This window comes from Pantherophis guttatus, chromosome 8, assembly GCF_059756535.1.
Source record: "Pantherophis guttatus breed Tessera chromosome 8, ASM5975653v1, whole genome shotgun sequence".
Classification (NCBI taxonomy): domain Eukaryota; kingdom Metazoa; phylum Chordata; class Lepidosauria; order Squamata; family Colubridae; genus Pantherophis; species Pantherophis guttatus.
The window spans coordinates 52576884-52602684 of record NC_142070.1 but is presented as its reverse complement, the minus strand read 5'-3'; the positions used below and the strand labels follow the sequence as shown (position 1 = coordinate 52602684).

Genomic DNA, 25801 nt, shown 5'->3' with positions numbered 1-25801 from the left:
GAAAGGGCAGTGGAGCTTTCAAAAGTACTAATACCTAAGACTTATTTGTTCTCTCTGTTGGTCTTCTAAAACATCATGGTCGACCCCCTGGTTATAGCCCATCATTTACCCCCGGTATCAGATGTATTCAACAGCTGAGCTCCTTGGGCTGCGAGACTCCCCCCTCTTGCAGGTTTGGCCCTCTACCCTATTGAGGGCCTACCTTGATGACAGGTCTTGGAACCCTGAGAGGTGGCATTTAACGAAAGCTTGTGTTAAGTTTTTAAGGGGTTTTGGGAAGCGGTGGGAAGGACCTGGGGGGTGTCCACAGAACCTCAGAGCGGCAGAGTGGGTCTGAGGGTCATGGCGGGAGAAGGGAGGGAGGAGGTTTAGATAGGGAGCCGGGGGACGAGGTGAAGGGCTATTCCATCAAAACAGTGGGTGGGAGGGGCAGATATGGTGGGCGCAGGGGGCCATATCATGTTCGGGGAGTATGCACTCGCTGCTTACGAGCGGTGGCATGCTCCGGCCCTCAAGACGCTTCCTGTATTCCAAGTTGTGCAGAGTCTCAGGGCCCGAACCTTCGGCTGTTGTTGTGCAATGTCAGGTCTGCGACTAATAAAGCCCCCCTCATTCATGATTTAGTTCAGGAGGGGTGTGTGGACCTGGCAGGGATCACGGAGACCTGGTTGGGCCACGAGGGGGGGGTTCCCCTCGTGGAGATGTGCCCACCAGGCTTCCATGCATTTCATCAGCTGAGGGCCCAGGGGAGGGGCGGGGGGGGAGCGGTGATTATTAAGGAAAGTCTTAGTCCGAGGGAGGCCACTGTTCCTCAGGTAGCCGGTTGTGAATCTCTCCTTGTGAAGTGGGGTCATGGGGTGCAGATGGGTTTGTTGACTGCATACCTGGCTCCCTGCCACGTGGCAGCAGCCCTGCCTGAGCTGCTCGACATAATAGCAGTGGATACCCCCAGGCTTCTAGTCATGGGGGATTTCAACCTGCCATCCATGGACCTGACCCAGTTAGTTCATGACCCCACCCACATTGGGGGACACACGCTGGACTTGATTTTTGTCTCTGGTCAGTGGTTGAATGATCTCACAATAGGGGACCTAGTTATTAAGCCCTTGTCATGGACAGATCATTCGCTTCTTCAGCTAGACTTTCAGACCGCTTCCCCACGTTGCAGGGAGACGGAACCGACCAGGTGGTTCCGTCCCAGGCGCCTGATGGACCCTGAGAGGTTCCTGACAGACCTTGGGCCATTCCCAGAGGCTCTGACTCACAACTCAACTGAGGAACTGGTGGCCGCCTGGGATAGGGCGGCCGCTGGAGCCTTGGACCGCGTCGCGCCTTTGCGGCCTCTGACTCGGTGCCGATCTCAATCAGTTCCTTGGTTTTCCGAGGAGCTGAGGGAGATGAAGCGCCGGAAAAGACGCCTAGAGAGCAATTGGAGGGCCAGTCGTACCGAATCTGACCGAACACTGGTGAGATCTTATATCAAGGCCTACCTCGTGGCAATAAGAGTGGCGAAATCTATTTATTTTTCCACTCTTATAGCATCTGCAGAGAACCGCCCAGCGGCCCTGTTTAGGGTGACCCGCTCCCTACTTCAAGTGGGAGCGAGGGAGGACCCCTTGCAGTGGGAGCGAGGGAGGACCCCTTGCAGTGTAGAGCTGAGGATTTTGTGCAATATCTGCATGATAAAATCGCTCAGATTCGGGATGGCCTGGACTCCGACTGGGTAGATTCGGCATGATGGGGGTGAGTCTTGAGAGTGTTATCTGGGAGGAGTTTGATCCTGTGGCTCCTGAGGACGTGGCAGGATTTTGGGGAGGCTTAACACTACCACGTTTATTAGACCCGTGTCCCTCCTGGTTGGTGCTGGCCTCCCAGGAGGTTACACGAGGCTGGTTTCAGGAGATTATTAACGCTTTATTGAGTGAGGGTGTCTTCCCATCCACCTTGAAAGAAGTGGTAGTGAGGCCCCTCCTCAAGAAGCCTTCCCTGGACCCAGCTGTATTAGCTAACTACTGTCCTGTCTCCAACCTCCGCTTCGCGGCGAAGGTTATTGAGTGTGTGGTGGTGTGACAACTTCCTCGATTCCTGGATGAAGCTGTCTATCTAGATTCATGCCAGTCGGGCTTCAGGATGGGTTACAGCATGGAAACGGCATTGATCACATTGGTTGATGATCTCTGGAGGGCCTGGGACAGGGGTTGCTCCTCTGTCCTGGTCCTCCTAGACCCCTCAGCGGCTTTTGATACCATCCATCATGGTATCATGCTGTGTCGGCTGGAGGGGATGGGAGTGGGGGGCACTGTGTTACGGTGGTTCTCCTCTTTCCTCTCTGACCGTACGCAGTCTGTATTGACAGGGGGACAGAGGTCGACCTCGAGGCTCCTCACTTGTGGGGTGCCGCAATGGTCAGTCCTCTCGCTCCTCCTGTTCAACATTTATGTGAAGCCGCTGGGTGAGATCATCCGTAGCTTTGGGGTAAAGTATCAACTGTATGCCGACGACACGCAGTTGTACATTTCAACCCCAGGTCACTCCAATGATGCCCTTGATGTGATGTCCCGTTGCCTGGAGGCCGTGCAGATCTGGATGGGGAGGAACAGGCTCAGACTCAACCCCTCCAAGACTGAGTGGCTGTGGTTTCCGACGTCCCGATATAGCCAGTTAGAACCATCATTGGCTATTGGGGATGAGATCTTACCCCCCTCAGAGAGGGCTCGCAACTTGGGCATCCTCCTGGACTCACGGCTGTCGTTGGATGATCATATGACGGCCGTAGCCAGGGGGGCCTTTTATCAGGTTCGCCTGATCTCCCAGTTGTGTCCCTTTCTGGATCGGGACGCCTTGCGCAGAGTCACCCACGCCCTCGTCATTTCCCGTCTGGACTATTGTAATGCTCTCTACATGGGGTTCCCCTTGAGAAGCACCCGGAGGCTCCAACTGGTCCAGAATGTGGCCACGCGAGTGATAATGGGGGCGACCCGCCGCTCCCATGTAACACCTCTCTTGCGCGAGCTGCACTGGCTCCCGGTGGTCTTCCGGGTGCGTTTCAAGGTGTTGGTTACCACATTTAAAGCGCTCCATGGCTTAGGGCTTGAATATTTACAGGACCGCCTGCTGCCACTGACTGCCTCCCACCGACCGATACGCTCCCACAGAGAAGGCCTCCTCAGGGTGCCGTCGGCCAAACAATGTCGACTGGCGACTCCCAGGTGGAGAGCCTTCTCTGTGGGGGCTCCTGCCCTATGGAACAAATTGCCCCCGGATATACGAGGGATTCCCGACCTCCGTGCCTTCCGTCGTATGCTGAAGACCCTGTTATTCCAACAAGCTGGTCTGATGGGACAATAATTTTAATTGGGTTTTAAATATGGGTTTTAATATGGTTTTATAAGGGTTTTAGAATGGGAATTTTAAATTCAGCCAAAATTGAATTATTTTAATATGGTTTTTAAATTTGTCTTGTATATTGTTTTATTATGGCTGTTCACTGCCCTGAGTCCTTCGGGAGAAGGGCGGTATAAAAATATAATATAATAAATAAATAAATAAATAAAATAAATAAATGTCTGGCACACGTGCCATAGGTTTGCCATCATGGCTTTACATCTTGGTTAAAACACTCTGATTTACCACCAGCTTTTGCGACTTACTTAAAATACATCCTAGCTTAGACTTACTCTTGCAGTTGTCATTACCATTACTTTCATTACCGCTATTTAGTGATAGTAAAAATCTGATGGTTAAAAACAATCCAAGCTGCATCTCTTAATTTACAAATGTTCTTTGAAAGAATCAAGTCTAAGTTGCTCTTTGAAAAATAAATCTACAGGGGCACTGTGGATTTCAGGAGAAGACTGTTCTATTGGGACAGATTCAAAAGTCTTGAAGCCTTTTGGAGCCAAATAGGATGGGTAGAATGCCTCTGATGGAGATGGCCCTATCCTGAACCTAAGTAATCCTCATAACTAATGCAACTTCTGTAATATTGGTGTAATTCTGCAATAGTGATTTTCACCTGCTACCATATAAGCCATTGCATTTGTATCACCTGAGTAGTCTTCAAGAGCAAATTCAATCAGAGTAGGTTGCAACTGTTCATGTTTGAATTAATAAGAGAATAAATAAGATGAGAGTGTATTTTAGGAGGAGCCCTCTTATTCTACCCCCTTACTATATTCAACAGCACAATATCAGCAGTACAATCCTTCAAGTTTTGGGGTTCTATAATCTCCCAGGATTTGAAATGGACACCCAACATTAGAACCATTTTTTAAAAAGCACAACAAAGAATGTTCTTCCTGGAGACTGCTCCAGGAGCTATTGATACAATTTTACAGAGAAATTATTGACTTTGTCATTTGTACTTTTATACTTGTCTGGTTTGATATAGCAACCAAACAGGATGGGTACAAACACAAACAGATAGTTAGGACTGCAGAAAAAACAATTGCAACCAGCCTGCCTTCCATAGAATACCTCTATATTGAATGGTCAGAATAACGTTATAGGGCATTGCATGCCAAAACAACTAGACAGAGACAGCTTCTTCCCTTGTGCAATCACTCTGCTGAACATCTAATTCTCACAGTACTATCTAATGTCTATGTACATTTACCCATGTTATATGGCTGTAGCATTATTATCATCTTTTTTACTACCCCCTATTATTGGTATTATTATGATTACGATTACTCTGTTGCTTTGCATGTACACAGAGCTTCTGCACTAGAAGCACACTGCTTGTGTGTCTAATCACATTTGGCGAAATACAGTATTCTAATTCTAATGATTATCATTAAAATCTCCCACTCTAAAGACATCTGCAACTGGTGTACTAGCTTACGCTGGACAAAGACCCTCCATAGCTATATTTTCCACTTTGATTTAAAAGGATTGCCCAAGTTGTGGACCTGCTGCTCCAAGAGAATGCAGTGTTGTGAAGTAGGGATCACAAGACAATCTGCTAATTTCTGGATAAGTAAAGTATCCATTTTTGCCTTATTTCCCTATCTTACCTACATTAAACATTTTCAGAGAGGTCAAACAATGGAAAGAAAGCTCTACAGTAGATAAAGGAGACTATCTCTCCTGCCCCCACATTTGGAAATTTTTTTTTATGGAATTTGTGGTTTCAAAATCACAACTTTTATTTGCCATTAAAATACCCTGCTGAAGCAGAATACTGGAGAGCTCTCTTCATCAGCTCTTCCTTGATTTCAACTCTTGTTTCATCTTTAATTATAATGGTAGCGGTTTTGAAAGGAAACGTGTTGGAATTTGGTGCTCCTCCAGCCAGAGAAATTAATGATGGGGGAGACTGCTGCATCAATTCAGCTAGAGTAAAAGAACACACAAAAAGAAAACTTAAATCATACCTGATATGATTAGTGCTACTAGTTTGAGTTGCAAAAATCCAGACTGTTATGAGATAGCAATAAAGAAACCCCAATGTTTTGTTGTCCCCTAGGTGTCATTTAGATTTTTGCCAAATCTGGTAGCCTGTGTGGACATTTTTTTAAAATAGCTGCCTAGTTTTCTGCACTTTTTAATTTATGTATTCACTTATCTAGAAAGCTGATAATATGCAAAGTACCATCTTCCATGACACATTTTCAGAAATAATGAACTTCTACACTTTATATGAAACAAATTTTGGAATAAAAAACTCCAAGAAGACTCGCTCACATAATTGTTTCCTATGAAATTTCTGAGCATTGTTATCTCCCCCCCCCCAAAATTGTCTTCTTGGAAATAAGTGGCAAAGATACCATGGTACCCTTTCTTCTGAATGGGAAGCTCTCTTATGTCAGCTATTTTGTGGGGGGAAAATCACAACAGTTTACAAATTCCAGAAGTGCCCACTTCCATATATAATGTCTTTTTAATAATCATATCTATGACAATCCCTAACTAGAACTTGGGGAAAGTCTGAAGAATTAATTGAAAAATATATACTTACTGAGGACTCTTATTGGAGATGCTTTTCTTGCTGCACTTACAGCAGTAATGAATCGTGAATAATTCATGCTTAATGCACCAAGTAGCAAAGTCAATCTTCAAAATAAACTGGATATAGCTAAAATCAAGACAAATAAAAATAAGCACACAAAATGTATGCTTTAAAATACTATTATCTGCAACAAGCATTTAAAGAAATCATACCGTAACATTCAAAAGAGAATGGGTTGCATCTATCATTCATTACTTAAACTTTATTTGTTCAAAATATTTCCCTCAAAAAATATTCCTGTTAAGAGAAATAATTTTGGAAAAAATATTACCAAATATTCAATGTCAAGATACACAGCATAAAATAGTAAACATTCAGTGTAAGATATACAATACGAAATATTAAAATTAATGATAATTTTCATGCTGTTTTTCATAGAGTTGAAAGCCTCTTATTTACATTACCACCATTTTCTTTTCTTTTTTTTTTTTAATACTTTATTGAATTTTCCAATTTTTAAAAAGACAATGTACAATCACAATCTTGATCCGAGGTGCAATGTTTACACATTTCATAGATCAAACATTAAATGAATTCCATCCATAGCTATACAATATACAGTTCTATACAATTCTCTACATTTCTATACAATTAAGTCCATTTCGGGTGTCTAACAAATCGTAGCCTATTATCATATTTTTATCCTATTCTTTAACCAGTTATACCAAATTCCCCATACTTCGTAGTACTTAAAGTTCTCTTCATTTTTTAGCTCGCTCATCAATTTAGCCATCTCTGCGCACTCTAGAATTTTATTTATTAATGTTTCTTCAGAGGGGGTAGAGTTGGATTTCCAGAGTTTCGCAAAGGCTAATCTAGCGCAGTAATAATTTGAATTGCCAGTTGGGTTTTATTGTTGTCGAGACCATCTTCAATCATACCTAAGAGGAAGGATTCCGGGGCCAGGGCTATCTCTTGTCCCATTATTTCCGAGAGCCAGAGTCGGATCTTTAACCAAAACTTTTTGGTCTCAGGGCAAGTCCACCACAGATGGTAAAAGGTGCCGACCGTCTTTCCACATTTCCAACATAAAGCAGAGGAATTTGGAAATATTTTGGCCAGCCTGTCCGGGGCTAGGTACCACCTATGCAACATTTTGTAGTGATTTTCCCTGAATGTTACCGATTTCGTTATTTTGAGATTTCTGTTCCAAGCTATCTCCCAGTCATTGAAATTAAGGCCATATCCTAAATTTTTCTCCCAAATGCTTAGCTGATTTTTAGCTATCTTCTCGGCTCTATCCTCATCTAATATAAAGTTATAGATTTTCGATAGCATTTTCTTATCTGGTCCCCAAATAATTTTGTCAAAATATCCATATTTCATTTCAATACCACATTTATCTCTATCTTCTTGAAATCTAGACTTAATCTGAAGATATTTCCACCAATCCAGAATAAACCCCTGGTCCCTCAGTACTTCCAAGGGTTTGAGCTTCCCTTCTTCATCCAAGATATCCTTATATGTGCCCATTTTATAGTTCCCTCTTCTATTTGGGGCCACTAGAGCATCCATAATCGACAACCAGCTAGGAACCTTGGTATATATCTTCTGTCTAATTTCCAGCCACGTACGAATCAATGTCTCTCTAATTTTATGTTTATAGAAATGAGTTTTCTTCCTATCCTTTATGTCCCAGAGGTAAGCGTGCCATCCTTCAAGGAGATCGTGTCCTTCTAGTGTCAAGATTCTACCTTCTTGTAATTTGATCCACTCCTTTATCCAAATTATTTTTGCCGCCTTTTGATATAATTCCCAGTCAGGGAGCCCGAACCCTCCCAAATTTCTTTTCCCTTGAAGTGTCTTGAGAGAAATCCTCGATTTCTTACCCTCCCACAAAAAATTCCTGATATGTTTATTCAGATCCGAAAAAAATTTTTTATCTAGTGATATCGGTATATTTTGAAATAGAAATAGAAATTTCGGTAAAATATTCATTTTGATCGCCGCAATTTTACCAGTCAGGGACAATTTAAGCCTCCTCCACCTATCAAGGTCTTGATTAGTTTTCTGCAATAAAGGGATATAGTTATCATCTTTTAATGAAGAGAGTCTCGCCGTAATCCATATTCCCAGATATTTTATCTTCTTAACTACCTGGAGGCCTAATAAATCTTCTAATTCTTTCGTTTGTAGGTTTGTCATATTTTTCACAATTATTTTGGTTTTGTTCTTATTAAGTTTAAGGCCCGCGACTTCTCCATAATTCTGAACTTCCTGCATTAATTTTGAGCCGGTGTCTAATGGGTCTTCTATTATGAAGGCAACGTCGTCCGCAAAAGCCTGTGTTTTAAATATTTCCTTCCTAATCTTCAAGCCTTTGATATTTTCATTAGTTCTAATCCTTCTAAGTAAGACCTCTAATGCTAGAATGTAAAGTAAGGGGGATAGGGGACATCCCTGCCTGACTCCTCTTTGGATCTGAAATGTCTGGGTTCTGCCTCCGTTAACTAATATATTTGCCCTCTGATTTTGGTAAATATTCTCTATCATCCTCCTAAAGTTAGTCCCGAATCCCATTAGATCTATTTGGTTTATCATGAAGGTCCAATTCAGATTGTCGAATGCCTTTTGGGCATCGACAAACATTAAAGCCATCTGTTTTCCAGGGTGTTGTTCATAATATTCAATGGTATTTAGGACTGTTCTCAAATTGTCTCTAATCTGTCTCCCTGGGAGAAAACCATTTTGATCCTTATGTATCCATCGGTTTAAAATTTTCTTGAATCTCTCCGCTATTATAGTCATAAATAATTTGTAATCTGCGTTAAGCAGTGAGATAGGTCTATAGTTGGAGATCTGCTTCGGGTCGGCACCTTCTTTCAGAATGATCGTCAGGTACGCTTCCCTCCAGGAGTCTGGGATTGTTATGCCAGCAATAACATCATTTAGAATTTCTAACAATTCCAGTTTCAGAGCATCATCAAATTTTTGATATAATTCTCCGGGGAGACCATCAGGGCCTGGGGTTTTGTTCTTCTTTATTTTGGATAAGGCGGTTCTTAACTCCCCTATGGTGATCTTTTCATTTAACATTTCCTTTTCTTCTTCCGGAATTTGAGGAAGGTTGGCTTCCAACAAATACTGTTCTACCTTGTTTAACTCAATTCCTTCATTTTTGTAAAGACATTCATAAAATTTTCTTATGCTTTCTAATTTGTCTTCTTCCTTCGTCAACAGGATGCCCTGTGGATCTTCTAAAGCTAGTATTTGGTTTTTTTCCTTCTCTTTTTTTAATTTATATGCCAGCCATCTCCCCGACTTGTTAGCGTTCTCGAAACAATAGTGCTTAGATCTTCTTATTTTTTGAGCTACCTCCTCCTGGTCCAATAGATTCAGTCTATGTCTCATCATCAACCACTGTTGTTTCATCGCCTCATCTCCCGGTCGTTGCTGTAATTCAGCCTCAGTTTGTAATAATTTTTGAGTAAGTTCTTCTCTACTCTTTCTTTTTTCCTTATTTTTAAAGGCAGTATATGAGATGGCTACTCCTCTGACATAGGCCTTCATAGTGTCCCACACAATTTCTTTGGCTGTCCCTCGATTTCCATTTTCTAAGAAGCAGCGTTTGAGTTCTTCATTCAATTTGAGTGTGAACTCTTTTTCATTTAGGAGATTGGTCCTTAAGCTCCATCTCTGTTGTATTTTCTTCGTATCATGGGACCAACTGATTTCAAGGAGCTTATGATCTGCCCAAGTATTGATGCCCATGTTAACTTTCTTAATTTCTAATGCCAATTTTCTAGTAACCCAAACCATATCGATTCTGGACCAGGAGTTCTGTGGGATGGAGTAAAATGTATATTGTCTGTCCTGGGGGTGTAAGGTACGCCACATGTCAATTAAATTTATCTCATCCACCAAATCAAAAAAAAACTTTGGTAAGGGAGATCTTTTATTCTTTTTGGTTATATCGCACTTATAATCAAGCTTTGGATCTACAATTCCATTAAAATCCCCTAGCATACATATTTCAAGATGTGCCCAATTTGCCAACTGTTCCTGCAGTTTCCTATAGAATTTCCCTTGTTTTTTATTCGGTGCATAAACCCCTACTAATAGCAGTCTAGAGTTACCTCTCATTATTTCAACTATGAGTATTCTCCCTTTTTCATCTTTATATTTACATTCTGCCATTATTCCTTTCTTAACATAGATAGCAACCCCCCTTTTCCTTTTCTCAGCTAGTGAGGAAAATACTTTACCAAATTTACAGTAATTTAAATATTCAGCTTCAACTTTTTTTATATGGACCTCTTGGATGCAGATAATATCGGGATTTTGTTTCGCCAATTTCGACAATATTATCCTTCTTTTTTTGTAATCATTTAATCCATTCACATTTACCGATATGATCTTGGTATCGTTCATTCCTGAAATTAGTTTCTAGTCTCTTGTTCTTATTTACCTTTTAAAGTTACTGCTCTCACTGGTCTTGATTTTTTCCCTCTTTCCTCAGTATCCTCCTTTTTCTTCTCCTCTTCTATGTCTTCCCTAGTAATTTGCTCTTGGGATATCTCTTCTTCCGTATTTACTATCTCGTTATCCTCCTTACTGGTTTGTTCCTCCTCTCCTCCCCTTAGTTGTTCTAAAAAGTCTTGAGCATCACTTAGACAATCAATTCTTATTTTCCTCCCTTGCCAGGAAATTTGCAGTCCTTCTGGCAAAAGCCACCTAAAAATTATATTTCTCCTGTTTAGATGATTTGTCAAAAACCTATAGTTTCTCCTCCTTTCCCTCACTCTTCTCGGAATTTGTTTCAGAATATTAATTTCTTTTCCCCCATAGGTAATTTTTTCCTCCCGAGCTATATTATACAGGATATCCCTAACTTTTTTTCTAGCAAAGCGCACATGGACCTCTCTGGGGAGTCTGTTTCTTCTTACGTAATTTGTCTGGACCCTGTACACCTCATCAATCTCACGAATTATTTCCTGCTTGTCTTGCTGCAGAGTTTCTGCAATCAACTCCGCTATCTTATCACCTAAATCCTCATCTTTATCTTCCAGGATGTTCTGGAAACGCAAGAAAAACGAGGCCTTGTCCATCTCAAGTTGGATCAGCGCGTCTTCCGTTTCTTTGTTTTGTGCCGACAAAGTTTGGTCTACTGTGTCCAGTTTTTTCTCGTTTTTTTCAATTCTTTGTTCTGCTTTTAAAATTCTATTTTCGTTACTAGCAATAGCAGTTTGAATCTCATTCATTTTAAAATCAAGAGCATGGATGTCTGATTTTAATTTGGAGTGACTATTCAAAAGTTTTTCTTGCATCGCAAGCATTGTTTCTTGGATTGACTGAAGGGATGTTTGTACCGTTTGCAGTGTAGGAGTTATAGGGGGTTTGTCTAGTTTCTGGAGACCTTCTACTGATTTCTGGGTGGCTGGGGAAGGCATCGCTAAGGTAGGTATAGATGTCGCTTTTTTAGCAGTTTTTGCAATTGTGGAGGTCAGACTTGCCATTTCTTTCAGAACCGATTTTTGGTCTCTTATTATCTCCTCTATCTTTCTCCAAATTCTCATCCAGTGGCACTTGCCACGTTTTCTCTGAGGAGCTTTCTTAGACCTTTATTTCGCTCCTTTATTGGTCCTCTCTGCACTCTCAATAAGTTCCAATTAATACTAGGTTCTAAATTTCCAAAATACTGTAGTGGGCTACTATAAAGTTTCCAGCAATTAACAATCACTAATTATATAATTATATAGTTCTCCTCCAAATAGGTAGACAAAATATCGATACAAATCAATTAATCACTTAATAAAATCTAAATTCAATCTTAGGAAAGAGTAAGTAATATATATAAATTGTTAAAGGCTAGCAATACAAGTAATTATTTTAAGTTAATAAATTCTAATTTCAGTTCCTAATGGGTAGTATTGATATAGATAAATACAGATAGATATTCTAAATTGTATAAGTTGACCACAATAAGTTAATGAACTAATAAATTCTAAGTTCAGATCTTAATAAAGGTTGGATATAAATAGATATAATAGATATAAATAAGTATAAATAGGTATAAATAAATTACAATAAATATAAATAAATATAAAATCCTATATAATAATTTAATTAGTAAGATACAAATCCAACCCTTTTTTCCCTTAACTAGTAATAATTATAGAAATCTAAATTCTCATATATAATCAACCTTTTTTTTTTTTGTATATATCTATAAAATGGCTTAAGAGGTCTAATTAATATTAATTATAAAATTATAAAGTTAGAGAGGAAAACAGAGTTCACTTATTAATATCACAGATACTCAAGAGAAGGCTAGGAAAGATATAAACATATAAATATATGGGTATAAGTATATTGTTTTATAGTGTTTATAGTATTTACGGAATTTTAGAGTACAAATAGGAGATCTTCAATTTCCCACTTTGCTGGGCTCCAACCAAACTCGATGGTAATAGTCTCTGCCAGAGCGTCTTCTTGTTCAACCACTGCTGTTCCACTCTTCCAATTCAATGGAAGCACTTCCTGTTTGCTGAAAGCCTCAAACAGCTAATCACTGTATTTCTTCTGCTTTCTTCCACTCAATCCCAATACCAAAAGCCAGCCACACCAATAGTCTTTCCTTTTTCTTTTACTCTCTCACCACACCGCACTCTCCAAAGCTCCTTACAGATGCAATCCACTCTCCCTGTTTTCTCGTCTGCTCTTCGGCTTGTCAGATCGCCGGGAGTACAAGCTGCTCCACCCTCTCCGTCTCTGCCTCTCGCCGCTCCGAGCACTCCTCTCCCGACACCACCGATCCCCTCTCTGCCGCACGATCGTAGGTGTAGGGAAATAGGCTTAAATCTGTCACCGCACCTCCGATCTTCTTCTTAGCTTCCCGTCTTTGTTGGCTATTGCTGCTTCGCGCCCGCCATCAATGGCCGGCTCACCGCGTTGGCTAGGCAGAGCCGCCTGGTCCAGCGAGAGGTGATCGCACCCACTTCCCGCTTGCCTGGCTTCCTCTTTTGCCCGCAGGGCTCTCCGGGTCCCGCGTCCCCCGAAGGGATCCCCAAAACGCGATGTTTAAAGGTGTTGAGGAGCAGCGAGCTCTCACTCAACACCCTGTCGCTGCAAGTCACCAACCGGAAGTCACATTACCACCATTTTCTATTCACTATTTGGGCTCTTCTTAAGGATACCTTAAGGACTGCTAAACAAAAGACATTGTCCAACTATTCTGATTTTTTAAAAAATTATCTGTTTAGTTAAAAATCTTCTGTTTTTTACCCATGCTTTCAAAACTGGACTTACATAATTCTGATAAGAAATTGTAAAAAAGACAAAATTATAAATATAATGTAGAAACATATAGATTACAAAATGTGTTACAACATAATCAGAATGGATATATAAAACATATATGAGAAGGAATATTAGGGGCATTAATTTTAATAAGGAATAAAGTCAGGGTTTGTCCTAGCTTCTTCGTTCTAATTCTTTGTCCCTTGTGCCATTCAGAAGTAAGTGTTGTTCACCCCCAATACATTATCCCTGACATAAACAAACGAAAGCACAAATGCACATACATTTCTTGTGAGTATTAAAAGGCAGGAAAGGTACATAGACATGGAGTATCACTTCATACTAAATTTGTAGATTTAGAAGTTACCAACAATTGTATGGCCCCTTTTTCAACATCTTTCTTTGCATTTAAAATGGTTTCATACTGATGTGGGATAGGAGATACTATTCATTGTTTGATTTGTTTAAGACTTATTGCAACAAGACTAGTTGCAACAGGGAGCAATCTTTTTTTCTCTCTTTCATGATTCAAGAAAAAAATGCAGATAAAACACAAAATTAACTGGGACTGTCTTCGGATTGAGAACTTTAGATAGTGGAGATATATTCCAAAAACAGAAATATTGCTATGTTTCATTTGAAAATCTTTGTTCCAGCTAGATGAACATAACACCTGCACACAGGTTAAGTCCTTGAGTTACAAATGTAATGGAGCCTGCCCATTCCATTTATAACCTGAGGATTCATGGGACTGAATGTCGGACCTTGAATGCAATCACTCCCTGCTTTCGTCCGCACATTTGCTAATCGAATGCAAGGCTTGTTCAGTGCACGAGGTATCTTGGGGTGGGGAAGGCCATGGGGGTCCTAGTGGTGGAACAGGCTACCTGCTTCAGACCACCCAAGGCCTCCCCCAACCCACTGAAATACCTCATGCTCTGCACAATTGCTTCTCCCTCCCCAACCTGCCATTCCAGGTCACTTCCCTTGTGAAGATCTGTCTCCTTCCCAGCGTCTCTGTTTCTTTGCCTGCTCCTGGTGAGAGCAGAGGGAGAGCAGGGTGAGTGTGCCCTGCTCAGCTTCTCTGATCACCGAGCCTGCCTGCCACTTCTGGAATGGTGGGCAGCCTCAGTGAGTCTCCTCCAAAGGTTTCCAGGCTCTGTGTGGAAAAGCATTTGCACGAAGTGAGGCTTTGGGGCAATGAACTCTCATTGATCCAAGCCCCTCATTAGTATACAACCACTTTTCTCACAGAGACTGGAATCTTCTGGGTGCCCTGATCCCGTGGGACATCAGGCATCCATTCTCTGCAAAAGCGGATGGGTGCCTGAACTTGCGCAAGATCATGCACCCCAGAAATTTCCAGTCTTTGGGCGAAAAATGTTTGAGCGACCCTGGGGGGGTGGGATTGGAAACGGAAAGAAAAGCTCCATTTTCAAGTGCCCCATTTCCATGCAGATGAAGTTTGCAGTCTCTGTCAGGGTGACAAGTGTTTGAGCGGCCCTGGCAGGTTGGAAACGGAGTGAATTGCTCTGTTTCCAACTGCCCTAGGGTCGCTCAAACACTTGTTGCCCTGACAGAGACTGCAAACTTTGTCTGCATGGAAATGGGGCACTTGAAAACAGAGCTTCTCTTCAGCAGAGGCTTGAGGAAAGGCCTTTCCTGGCGAACATGATGCTCCAGAGTTACATGCTCTGGAGGCTCTGTTCTTGGCAGTAAAGGCTTTTTGCAAAGATGGCAAAAGGCTTTGCAAATGAAGGGAAAGCTTTGATATTTCAGGCCTTCCCTCCATTTGCAAAGCCTTTTCCTGCAGCTCTCATCCAGGCCTCCATTTGCAGAGAACAGAGGCCTAAAGTACTGTGAGATCACGCGAGATCAATAGTGTGAGTTCTCGCATTACTGATCTAGCGTGATCTTGCGGTACTTTAGGCCTCTATTCTCTGCGTATACACTGAAGGGCAAGAAACCGAAGGCTCTCGAGATCTTTGCAAAGTGAGTATCCACAGGCCTAGTGCCTATGGAGAGCCAGCACGGGGGAGGGAGGGGGGAATAGGCAAAGTGAATGTTGCAGAGCCTCTGCAATCATTTGTAAGAGCGATCAATTGCTGTGGTGTTGCAACATTTGTAGTTTGTGGGACTTGTTTGTAAACGCTAGGGGGCGCTTATTGTGTAACTTTGAACATTTGCTAAGAGAACGCTGATAACCTGGGGATTACCTTATTATCTGGGGTTATTATTTACACCTTATTTCAAGGCTTCATTTTCCAAAACAAAATTTATTTAAGTGCTACTTAAATAGTTCTCCAAACCGTTTATGTATGTGGGATAAGGATGCAAAGGTGATAGTGACCATTGTATTTATCATGATGCAATTATGTGCACCTTCACTGCATGTGTGGTAGACATACGCAAGATAAATATATTATACCATGCAGCTTTTGGGATTTTGCTAAAGCTGTTAAAACAATAAGTGCATCTGGTTCTTGAAAACGCTGTAGGCAAATAGAAAATAAAAATAACTTACATATGACTTTGTGTTCACCCTTTCCATTTTCTGTTTTTGCTATGAATTCTTGAACAGAAGCACTAACTAGTTACTGTCCAATCCTGTTCAGCTTGGAATTCTAAGGCTGACTTTTCTTTCTGGTAAGTAAAGGAGTTGTAATCTAACACAGGGGTCTCCAACCCCCAATCCATAGACCGGCACCAGTCTGTGGCATGCCAGCAACCAGGCTGCACAAACAAGCAAAGCCGTATCCCCCAGATGCAGGCAGCATGCAAAACCAGGCCCTCTCTGCTCTGCAGAAAAACCTTTCTCCATGGAATCGGTCCCTGGTGTCCAAAAGTTTGGGGGTCACTGGTCTAACACATTGGGAGGACTCTAAGTTGAAAAAATGTTTTTCAAGGGATTATACGTTACATATCTTTACATAAAAATGGGAATGGGAATAGAAATGGAAATAGATTTTAGGAGAAGCCCTCCTACACTACCACCAATCACAATACTAGACAACATAGTAGCAACAGTAGAGACCTTCAAGTTTCTAGGTTCTATAATATCTCAAGACTTAAAATGGACATCTAACATCAAATACGTCATCAAAAAAGCATACAAAGAATGTTCTTCCTGAGCCAACTCAAGAAGCTCAGGTTGCCCAAGGAACTGCTGATTCAGTTCTACAGAGTAATTATTAAGTCTGTCATCTGCACCTCTATAACTGTCTGGTTTGGCACTGCAACCAATCAAGACAAACAAAAGTCTTCAACGGATAATTAGAACTGCAGAAAATGGGCATTGGTCTTACCTTAAATGCCAGATTTCTTGAGTAGGGGTGACATTGTCCAGATGAGGGTTGTATCAGTCGGATCTGATGCTGGCTGAGTCATAATTTTTGACCACTCCCCTTGCTCCTCCCCTTTCAGGCTCAGTTTTGACGAAGGAAGGCCACAAGAAGGATCTCCAACAGGAACCATCATTGTCAGGAATAAAAATTCGGTCCAACGGGACAACTGGAAAAAAACCTCTTAAACAAGAACAATAAACTGAACAGGCACTGAGACAGAGGGAGGGGCTGGACAATGTCACCCCTACTCAAGAAATCTGGCATTTAAGGTAAGACCAATGCCCAATTTCCTTGATGAGGGTGTGACATTGTCCAGATGAGGGACATACCAAAGTTTTGTTAGTCTCAAGGGCGGGATGTCGAAGGGCCTGGGGAGACCCCTGCATGATGCACCTGCTGCAAAACCCTCCTGCCAAATGACGCTTCGGCCGAAGCAAAAACATCTATTTTGTAGTGGCATATGAATGGCGAAGGGGTAGACCAGGTGGCCGCCCTACAGACCTCCTCAAGGGAGGCCTGGGTCGTCCAAGCTGCTGAAGTAGCAGCACTCCGAGTGGAGTGGGCAGTAATGCGACTGGGAACAGGGATCGCCTGGGCCTGATATGCCGAGTTGATGCAGGCCCTGATCCAGCAACCAATCGTAGCAGAAGAGACCTTGTGTCCCTGAGAACTTGGTAAGAATGAAACAAATAAGGCCTCTGATTTTCTGAAGGGGGCAGTCCTTTTGATATAAATTTTGAGAGCCCTCCGCACATCTAAGGCATGCCACCTTCGCTCCAAGGTATGAGAAGGTCGTGGACAGAAACTGGGGAGAATAACCTCCTGAGCCCTGTGAAAGAAGGAATTAACCTTAGGAATAAATGAGGGGTCTAATCTCAAAATAACTGTGTCCGGTCGGAAGACACAGAGATCCTCCCTAACTGAGAGGGCTGCCAGCTCCGAAATACGACGGGCTGAAGTTATGGCTATGAGGAAGGCTACCTTAAGTGTGAGGAAATGAAGGTGGACTGTGCGGAGGGGCTCGAAGGGAGCTTCTGTTAATGCATTAAGGACCTTGGGCAAATCCCAAGTAGGATATCTATGAATTGAGGAGGGCCGTAAGAGCCTGGCTCCTCGCAGGAACTTTTTTATCACAGGGTGTTGAGTGAGTGGTTGTCCAGTTGGACTGGACAAAGCCGTAGACAGAGCCGCCACATGTCTCCGAAGGGTGCTATGAGCCAGGCCACGGTCAAACCCATCTCGGAGGAACTCCAGGACCTGGGAAGGTGAGGCTGCAACAGGATCAATCTGGCGGGATCGACACCACCTATAAAAGGCGAGCCAGGTGATATTGTAGAGTCGGACTGTGGATCTACGTCTGCAGGCTTGAACAATGTGAATCACCCTATCCGAATAATTGTCCCGCCTTAACCGGGCCCCTTCAAGTGCCATGCAGTCAGTTGGAGCCACTGAGGATCCGGATGAAGAAGGGTTCCCTGACGCAGCACAATCTTGTCTGGTGGAATCCTCCACGGGTGAGATGTGGAGAGACCGACTAGGTCTGCGAACCACGGACCCCAGTGTGGGGCCACAAGGATAACTTCTGCCCCCTCGGTGATGATCTTCCGAATTAGAGCCGGAATCAGGGGCAGTGGGTAGTGGAGCCCCGGTGGCCAGGTGAGACGAAGAGCGTTGATCCCTTCCGCCCCAGGCGTCGGGAATCTCAAGAAGCAGCGAGGGAGTTGGGTGTTCAAGTTCGTGGCGAAGAGATCTATGGCTGGAATGCCGAACCGGTTGCACATCTGATGGAATATGTCGGGATGGATCTGCCATTCGCTGTTGTCCACCTCGTTCCTGCTGAGGAAATCTGCTTGTGTGTTCTTCGTCCCCGCTATGTGGTCCGCTCTGATGGAGAGATGTTGTTCTGCCCACCTGCCTAGCGAAATGATTCCTCCATGAGACGCTTCAAGTGGGTACCCCCCTGACGGTTGACATGTGCCTTCGCCGCCATATTGTCTGTCAAAATCAGAACGTGGCAGTTCATCACAAACTGTTGAAATTGCATGAGAGTGAGACGGATGGCCTTCAGCTCCAACCAGTTGAACGGGTTGGTGAGATCAGAGGCAGACCAGCGGCCCTGAACCAATTGTGATGCGAGATGAGGCCCCCATCCATGGAGGCTGGCGTCTGTAGTGAGTACAAGTCGGTCGTGATTCATGAAGAGACACCCTTTGTCTATTGAAGGCGATCTCCACCAATGTAGTGATCGCCTGACTGAGAGTGGAACTTTGACTGTCAACATGGTGGGCCTGGCGTTTCCGTTGGAATGGAAGCAGGAACCACTGCAAGTGGCGGGCGTGAAGGTGCGCCCATGGAACGATCTGAACGCACAAAGCCATCTTGCCCAGGAGCTTGGATAGAGTGGCCAATGGAACTGATGGGCTTTTGTGAATATGAGTTACTAGGTCCCTGATGTCGGACCGCCGTTCCAAGGTTAGGTAAACAGTCCCTTGACTTGCGTCTATGATGGCGCCAAGATGGGTGATCCTGGTGACTGGCACTAACTGAATCTTTTTGTAGTTGACCAGGAACCCATGATCGTTCAAGGTTCGGATCGTGAGGTCCAAGTTGTGTGAGGCTTGTTCCTGAGAATGAGCCTGAATTAGAATATCGTCCAGGTAAGCCTGGATCCTTACCGGTTTTTGCCTCAGGTGAGCTGCCACGACTGCCAGGACCTTTGTGAATACTCTTGGTGCAGATGCCAGCCCGAAGGGAAGAGCCCGGTATTGGAAATGCTTTCCTGCATAGCTGAATCAGAGATATTGTCGATGATTTGGCAGGATGGGAATGTGAAGGTAAGCCTCCATGAGGTCTATGGAAACTAGAAAATCGTTGGGATGAATCCCTTGAAGAATAGAAGTTAGTGAACACATTTTGAATCTGTGATACACTATGTGTGAGTTGAGATTTTTTAAGTCCAGAATGGCTCTCCATCCCCCCGACCACTTTGCGACTACGAACAGGATGGAGTAATACCCTTGTTTCCATTGATCGTGGGGGACCTCCTCTATGGGGTGTATCTGCAGGAGGTGCTGAACAGCCTGGTTCATTAAGTGACATCTGGCTTCGCTTTTGGAAGGTAGACATTGAAGAAAGCGGGTTGGAGGCTTGGAGAGGAATTCCAGGGGGAGCCCGAATTTCACTACTGAAAGGACCCAGAGGTCTGAAGTTGACCTTTCCCACCTGTCCGCAAGAAGGACAGACGACCCCCTACTGGAGGATTTGGTGGTGAGTCACTTACGACTGCGGGACTGGCGGTAGCCAGAGCCCCGAAAGGACCGCTTGGGCTGGAATTGCCTGTTCCTGTCCCGAAAGTATTGACGGTCCGAAGACCTATAGGATCCCTGAAGATATTCCTGCCTGGAGAGACTCCCTTGGGAGTAGGGACGAAGGGAAGGTCTCCTGTAAAAGGGCGAGGACCTTCTTTCAGCCCGTTTGAATGATGAAGGCAAAATCTTTCGCTTGTCTCAGGTTTCTACAAGAAGAGGGTCAAGTGATTTGCTAAATAATTTTTCTGCAGAATATGGAGCTGCAGCTAAGCGCCATTTGGCCTTAAGGTCAGCAGGCCACTGGCAAAGCCAGAGCATTCTGCGGGCTGAAACTGTAGAGGCTAGAGCTCTGGATGCAAATTTGGCCAAATTTAAGGTTGCATCAGCTGAAAATTGAGTGGCAGCAATGATTTTATTAATATCCTGATGGAGGCGAACCTCACTGGGGGGTACTCTAGCCTATAGTTGTTGAAGCCAAAGGATGGTTGTTCTATTAAAGAATGAGGCTGATGAAGCTGATTGAATTGCCCATGCTGAAGCCTGATGGTTCTTTTTAAAAAGAAATTCCAATTTTTTGTCTTCTGGTCTTAGCCCTTCAGAGGTATCCCCTGCCACATATGAAGAAGAAGAGGAGAGGGCTGCTACAGGGCTGTCCACTGGGGGAACTTGTAAGAGCTTAGCAAACTGTGGAGCAACAGCATAATATTTCTTATCTGAACCATGTGCAGATGCCATGGTTGCAGGTCCAGCCCACTGTTTTTTAACCACGTCTATGAACAGCTGTGGAGTTGGTACATAACAGAGATCCGGGGGGGGGGGGGGCTCAGAAAAAGGCCCTTGTGATCCACTCTGCTGGGCCTCCTAAATTTCTTTAAAATATTCATCTTCCTTTAAGGCAGCTGTTAAGCGAGCCTTGTGCAATAAGGATTTGAATTTATTAGGGGGAAATAAACCTGTAAAGGCAGGTTGATCTTGAATTATGCCCTCATCATCTGATAGGTCAGAATGTCTCTCTTCCTCAAACACAAGGGCTTCACTAACTCTGGATGCTGCAGGAGAATGAGAACCAGTAAGGCTGACTGCAGGGGAAATTCTAATATGGGCAGAACACTCAGAAATAACAGAGCCAGAGTGGTGACCATGAATGTTAGCTGCCATTCGAGCAGCAACAGCCTGATCAATCAGAATCCTCAATCCTTCAGGAGTTACACAGGCATAGGGAAATCCCTTGTAGAAGCAACGGCTGCCACATGCCCACCAAATTCAGGAGTTGCAGGAGATAATAATTGGCCTGCAAAAGGGTCTTGTAAGGTGGATTGTTCTTGCTGAAGAACATTACCCTCTCCCTCTGATGACCAAGCCTGGTTAACAGCTGAAATGGGAGGAGGGGGGGTAGATGGGGGAGGAGAAGCTTCCTCACCAGGCACAGTTGCAGGAACCTCGCTAATTTGCTCCTCAGAGGATTTATGCATCTTTGCTAAATCCTTTTCCCCTGTTTTGGAAGAATGCTTGCGTTTGGAAGTTGATTTCTTCCCAGCGTGCTTAGTATTTCCCTCCCCTTGGGAAGAACGATCCGCCATCTTCAGTATACTCACTGCGACCAAGATGTCGACTGGAGAAGATTTAGTTTCACTTTCACCACGTGGTTGAGAAAAAACAAGATGGCGACGACTCTGGCGTTAAACGCGATGGCTGCCAGGTCACACTGAGCAGGATCAACTCTGCTCCAGAGGCAGCTGTCTAGGAAACCTAGAAACAGACCTCCACAGCGCCACTACAGCCACGCTAAAAAAAAAAACGCTGGCTGGAATGCCACAAGGAGAGGCAAGGATAAACTTGCCCCTCTTCCCAAACTCCGTTGGTGGTAAAAGGGAGAGAAATCAAAGATTCAAACTTCCCCAGGCTCATTGGTGGCAAAGCGGCAAAAAAAACCTCTTTACTTTACTTTATTCAAATTTCTATACCGCCCTTCTCCTTTCGGACTCAGGGCGGTGAACAGCCAAGATAAAAACATCTATACAAAACATCACAGTTAAAAAATAAAGTTAAAATAATTTATAAATTTGGCCCATAATTTAAAACTTGTCAATTTAAAATCAATATTAAAATTTTAAAACTAACCCTAAAATCAAGACAGACCGGCTAACTGGAAAAAATGAGTTTTTAGGGCCCGACGAAAAATCCGAAGGTCGAAGATCACTCGTATCTCTGGGGATAGATTGTTCCATAGGGTAGGTGCCACCACAGAGAAGGCTCTCCTCCTGGGGGTCGTCAGCCGGCATTGTCTGGCCGACGGCACCCTGAGGAGGCCCTCTCTGTGGGAGCGAACCGGCCGGTGGGAGGCTATTGGTGGCAGAAGGCGGTCCCGTAAGTACCCTGGCCCTAAGCCATGGAGCGCTTTAAAGGTGATCACCAACACCTTGAAGCGCACCCGGAAGTCCACCGGAAGCCAATGCAGCTCGCGCAGGAGAGGAGTCACATGGGTGCGCCCCATCGCTCCCATAATCCCCCGCGCAGCCGCATTCTGCACCAGTTGGAGCCTCCGGGTGTACCCCAAGGGGAGCCCCATGTAGAGAGCGTTACAATAGTCCAGACGAGAAGTGACAAGTGCTTGAGTGACCGTGCGTAGGGAGTCCCGGTCCAGAAAGGGGCGCAACTGGCGTATCAGGCGAACCTGACAAAAAGCCCCCCTGGCCACGGCTGTCATATGCCCTTCTAAAGACAGCCGCGCATCCAGGAGGACACCCAAGTTGCGGGCCCTCTCCGTGGGGGCCAATGATTCGCCCCCAATAACCAGCGATGGCGTCAGCTGGCTATACCGGGACGCCGGCAGCCACAGCCACTCGGTCTTGGAAGGGTTGAGTCGAAGCCTGTTTCTCCCCATCCAGACCCGCACGGCCTCCAGGCACTGGGACATCACTTCCAAGGCATCATTGGGATGGTCTGGGGTGGAAATGTACAGCTGAGTATCATCAGTGTACTGATGGAACTCCACCCCAAAACCACGGATGATCTCACCCAGCGGCTTCACATAAATGTTGAACAGGAGGGGCGAGAGGACCGACCCTTGCGGCACCCCACAAACAAGGCACCTTGGGGTCGACCGCTGCCCCCGTCAACACGGATTGCGACCGGTCGGAGAGATAGGAGGAGAACCACCGCAAAACGGTGCCCCCCACTCCCAGTCCCTCCAGCCGGCGCAACATGATACCATGGTCGATGGTATCAAAAGCCGCTGAGAGGTCTAATAGGACCAGGATAGAGGAAGAACCCCTATCCCGGGCCCTCCAGAGATCATCCACCAACGCGACCAATGCCGTTTCTGTGCTGTACCCAGGTCTGAAGCCGGACTGTAGCGGATCCAGATAGACAGCTTCATCCAGGTACTGGGGAAGCTGTCACACCACCACACTCTCAACAACCTTCGCAATAAAGCGAAGGTTGGAGACTGGACGATAGTTAGCCAAAACAGCCGGATCCAGGGATGGCTTCTTGAGGAGAGGCCTCACCACCGCCTCTTTCAAGGCGGCCAGCAGGACACCCTCGCTCAAAGAAGCGTTGATAATCCCCTGGAGCCAGCCTCGTGTAACCTCCCGGGAAGCCAGCACCAACCAGGAGGGACACGGGTCCAATAAACATCTGGTTGCGTTCAGCCGCCCCAAGATCCTGTCCACGTCCTCGGGAGCCACAGGATCGAACTCCTCCCAGATAACACTCTCAAGGCCTGCCTCAGTCGTCTCGTCTGAACTAACCCAGTCGGCGGCCAAGTCTTCCCGAATCTGAGTTATTTTATCATCCAGATACTGTACAAAATCCTCAGCTCGGCCCTGCAAGGGGTCCTCCCACGCTCCCAGATGGAGGAGGGAGCGGGTCACCCTAAACAGGGCGGCTGGGCGGTTATCTGATGACGCGATAAGAGCGGCAAAATAGCTAGATTTCGCCGCTTTTATCGCCACTAGGTAGGTCTTAATATGAGACCTTACCAGTGTCAAGTCAGACTCGGAACAACTGGCCCTCCAACCACTCTCTAGGCGTCTTTTCCGGCACTTCATCACCCTCAGCTCCTCGGAAAACCAAGGAGCTAAGTGAGTTCGGTGCCGGGTCAGAGGCCGCAAAGGCACGACCCGGTCCAAAGCCCCGGCAGCCGCCCTATCCCAGGCGGCCACCAGGTCATCAGCCGAGTCATGAGCTAGAGTCTCAGGAAATGGCCCAAGCTCCATCTGGAACCTATCAGGGTCCATCAGGCGCCTGGGGCGGAACCACCTGGTCGGTTCCGCCTCCCTGCGACGGGGTACGGCGGTCAGAAAGTCAAGTCGAAGGAGCGAGTGGTCAGACCATGACAAGGGTTCAATATCTACATCCCCTATATCAAGGCCACTCAACCACTGACCAGAGATAAAAACTAAGTCCAGAGTGTGTCCCCCCATATGAGTAGGGCCGTGAATTACTTGGGTCAGGTCCATGGCTGTCATGGAAGCCATGAACTCCTGAGCTACCTCAGATGTCTCACCGATGGATGGCAGGTTGAAATCCCCCATGACCACAAGTCTGGGGGTATCAGCCGCCACCTCGGCTATAACATTGAGGAGTTCGGGCAGGGTCGTTGCCACGTGGCAGGGAGCCAGGTACGTGATCAACAGACCCATCTGCACCCCACGACCCCACTTCACAAAAAGGGACTCACATCCGGCTATCTGAGGTACAGTGGTCTCCCTCGGATCAAGACCTTCTTTTAAAATGACCGCCAACCCCCCGCCCCTGCCCTGAGCTCTCGGCTGATGAAATGCACGGAAGCCTGATGGGCACATCTCCACGAGGGGAACTCCCCCCTCATGGCCCAACCAGGTCTCCGTAATACCTGCCAGGTCCGCTCCCCCCTCCTGAATAAGATCACAAATGAGGGGGGCTTTATTTACTACGGACCTGGCATTACATAACATCAGCCGGAGACTCGGGCGCTGAGACTCTAAGCAGCCTGGGGAACGGGAAGAGCTAAGGGGACCGGGGCACGCAATCGCTTGGAGATAGCGAGCACGTGCCCCCACCACATATGGCCCCCTGCTCCCGCCATACCTGCCCCTCCCACTCAGCGTGTTAATAGAGAAGCCCTCACTAGAGGGCATTCTAACAGTCCCCTTTCCCCCAGAGTCCGTACCCCCTACGGCACCATTAATAGCAGCCGGACTGGTCTCCAACCCCCGTGGGTTTTCCCCCAAACCCACATAACCTCCCCCACCCTCAGAACCCCTTAAAAGTCTAATTAAAAAAGTCTTTAAAAAACCCCTCAATCCCCTTTTTGCGACATGCCACCTCTCGGGGTCCCAAGATCCGTCATTAAGGTGGGCCTTCGATAACATAGAGGGCCAGGCCTGCGAGAGGGGGGAATCTCGCAGCACAAGAAGCTTTGCCCTAGAATACATTTTAACACTAGAGTGATAATACAAGTTTGGCCTAGACATGGCCTAGGGGTCTATAATGATGGTTTCAAATGTCCAGGAAGCAAGACTAAGATAATCGGAAGAGTCACCATTACCCTCTCACGGTAATGGGTAGGAGTCCTCACGTTCAGTCCAGCTGAGGGGAACTATCCAACCACCCTCTCACGGTGGTTGGCCATCCTAATCAGGCAAGATGGAAAAAGTCAGAAAAAGTCCAAAACCACTCTCTCACGGTGGTTTGGCGTTCCTGGCCCTGAAAAGATGGCTCCATCCATCCTCCCGTAACTGCCTTGTCCTCCATACAGCCAGGAGACAGGACGAAAGACAGAGCCAGGTCCCAAGCTCTGGGGAAGAAAGTCCACATTGGCCGATAGGCCGATAACAGGGCCTAAAAAGGGAGGGGGGGGAGGCCATCCATAGCGACCCAATACTTGAGCTGTCCACCAGCCTCTCCAACCCCAG

The 25801-nt window shown here is 45.4% G+C and overlaps 1 protein-coding gene across 3 annotated transcripts in view; it reads right to left on the bottom strand.

Moving 5' to 3' along the window:
* Nucleotides 1-25801, bottom strand: part of AADAT (aminoadipate aminotransferase) — a 59762-nt gene that overhangs the window by 30658 nt on the left and 3303 nt on the right. For all 3 annotated transcript variants that reach the window (XM_087875134.1, XM_087875132.1, XM_087875133.1), the window contains exons 2-3: nucleotides 5960-6076; nucleotides 5166-5334 (exon numbers count right to left, since the gene is read on the bottom strand). In XM_087875134.1, the coding sequence (XP_087731260.1) occupies nucleotides 5166-5334; nucleotides 5960-6026 (236 nt within the window). In that variant the 5' untranslated portion in view covers nucleotides 6027-6076. The remainder of the gene's footprint in view (nucleotides 1-5165; nucleotides 5335-5959; nucleotides 6077-25801) is intronic.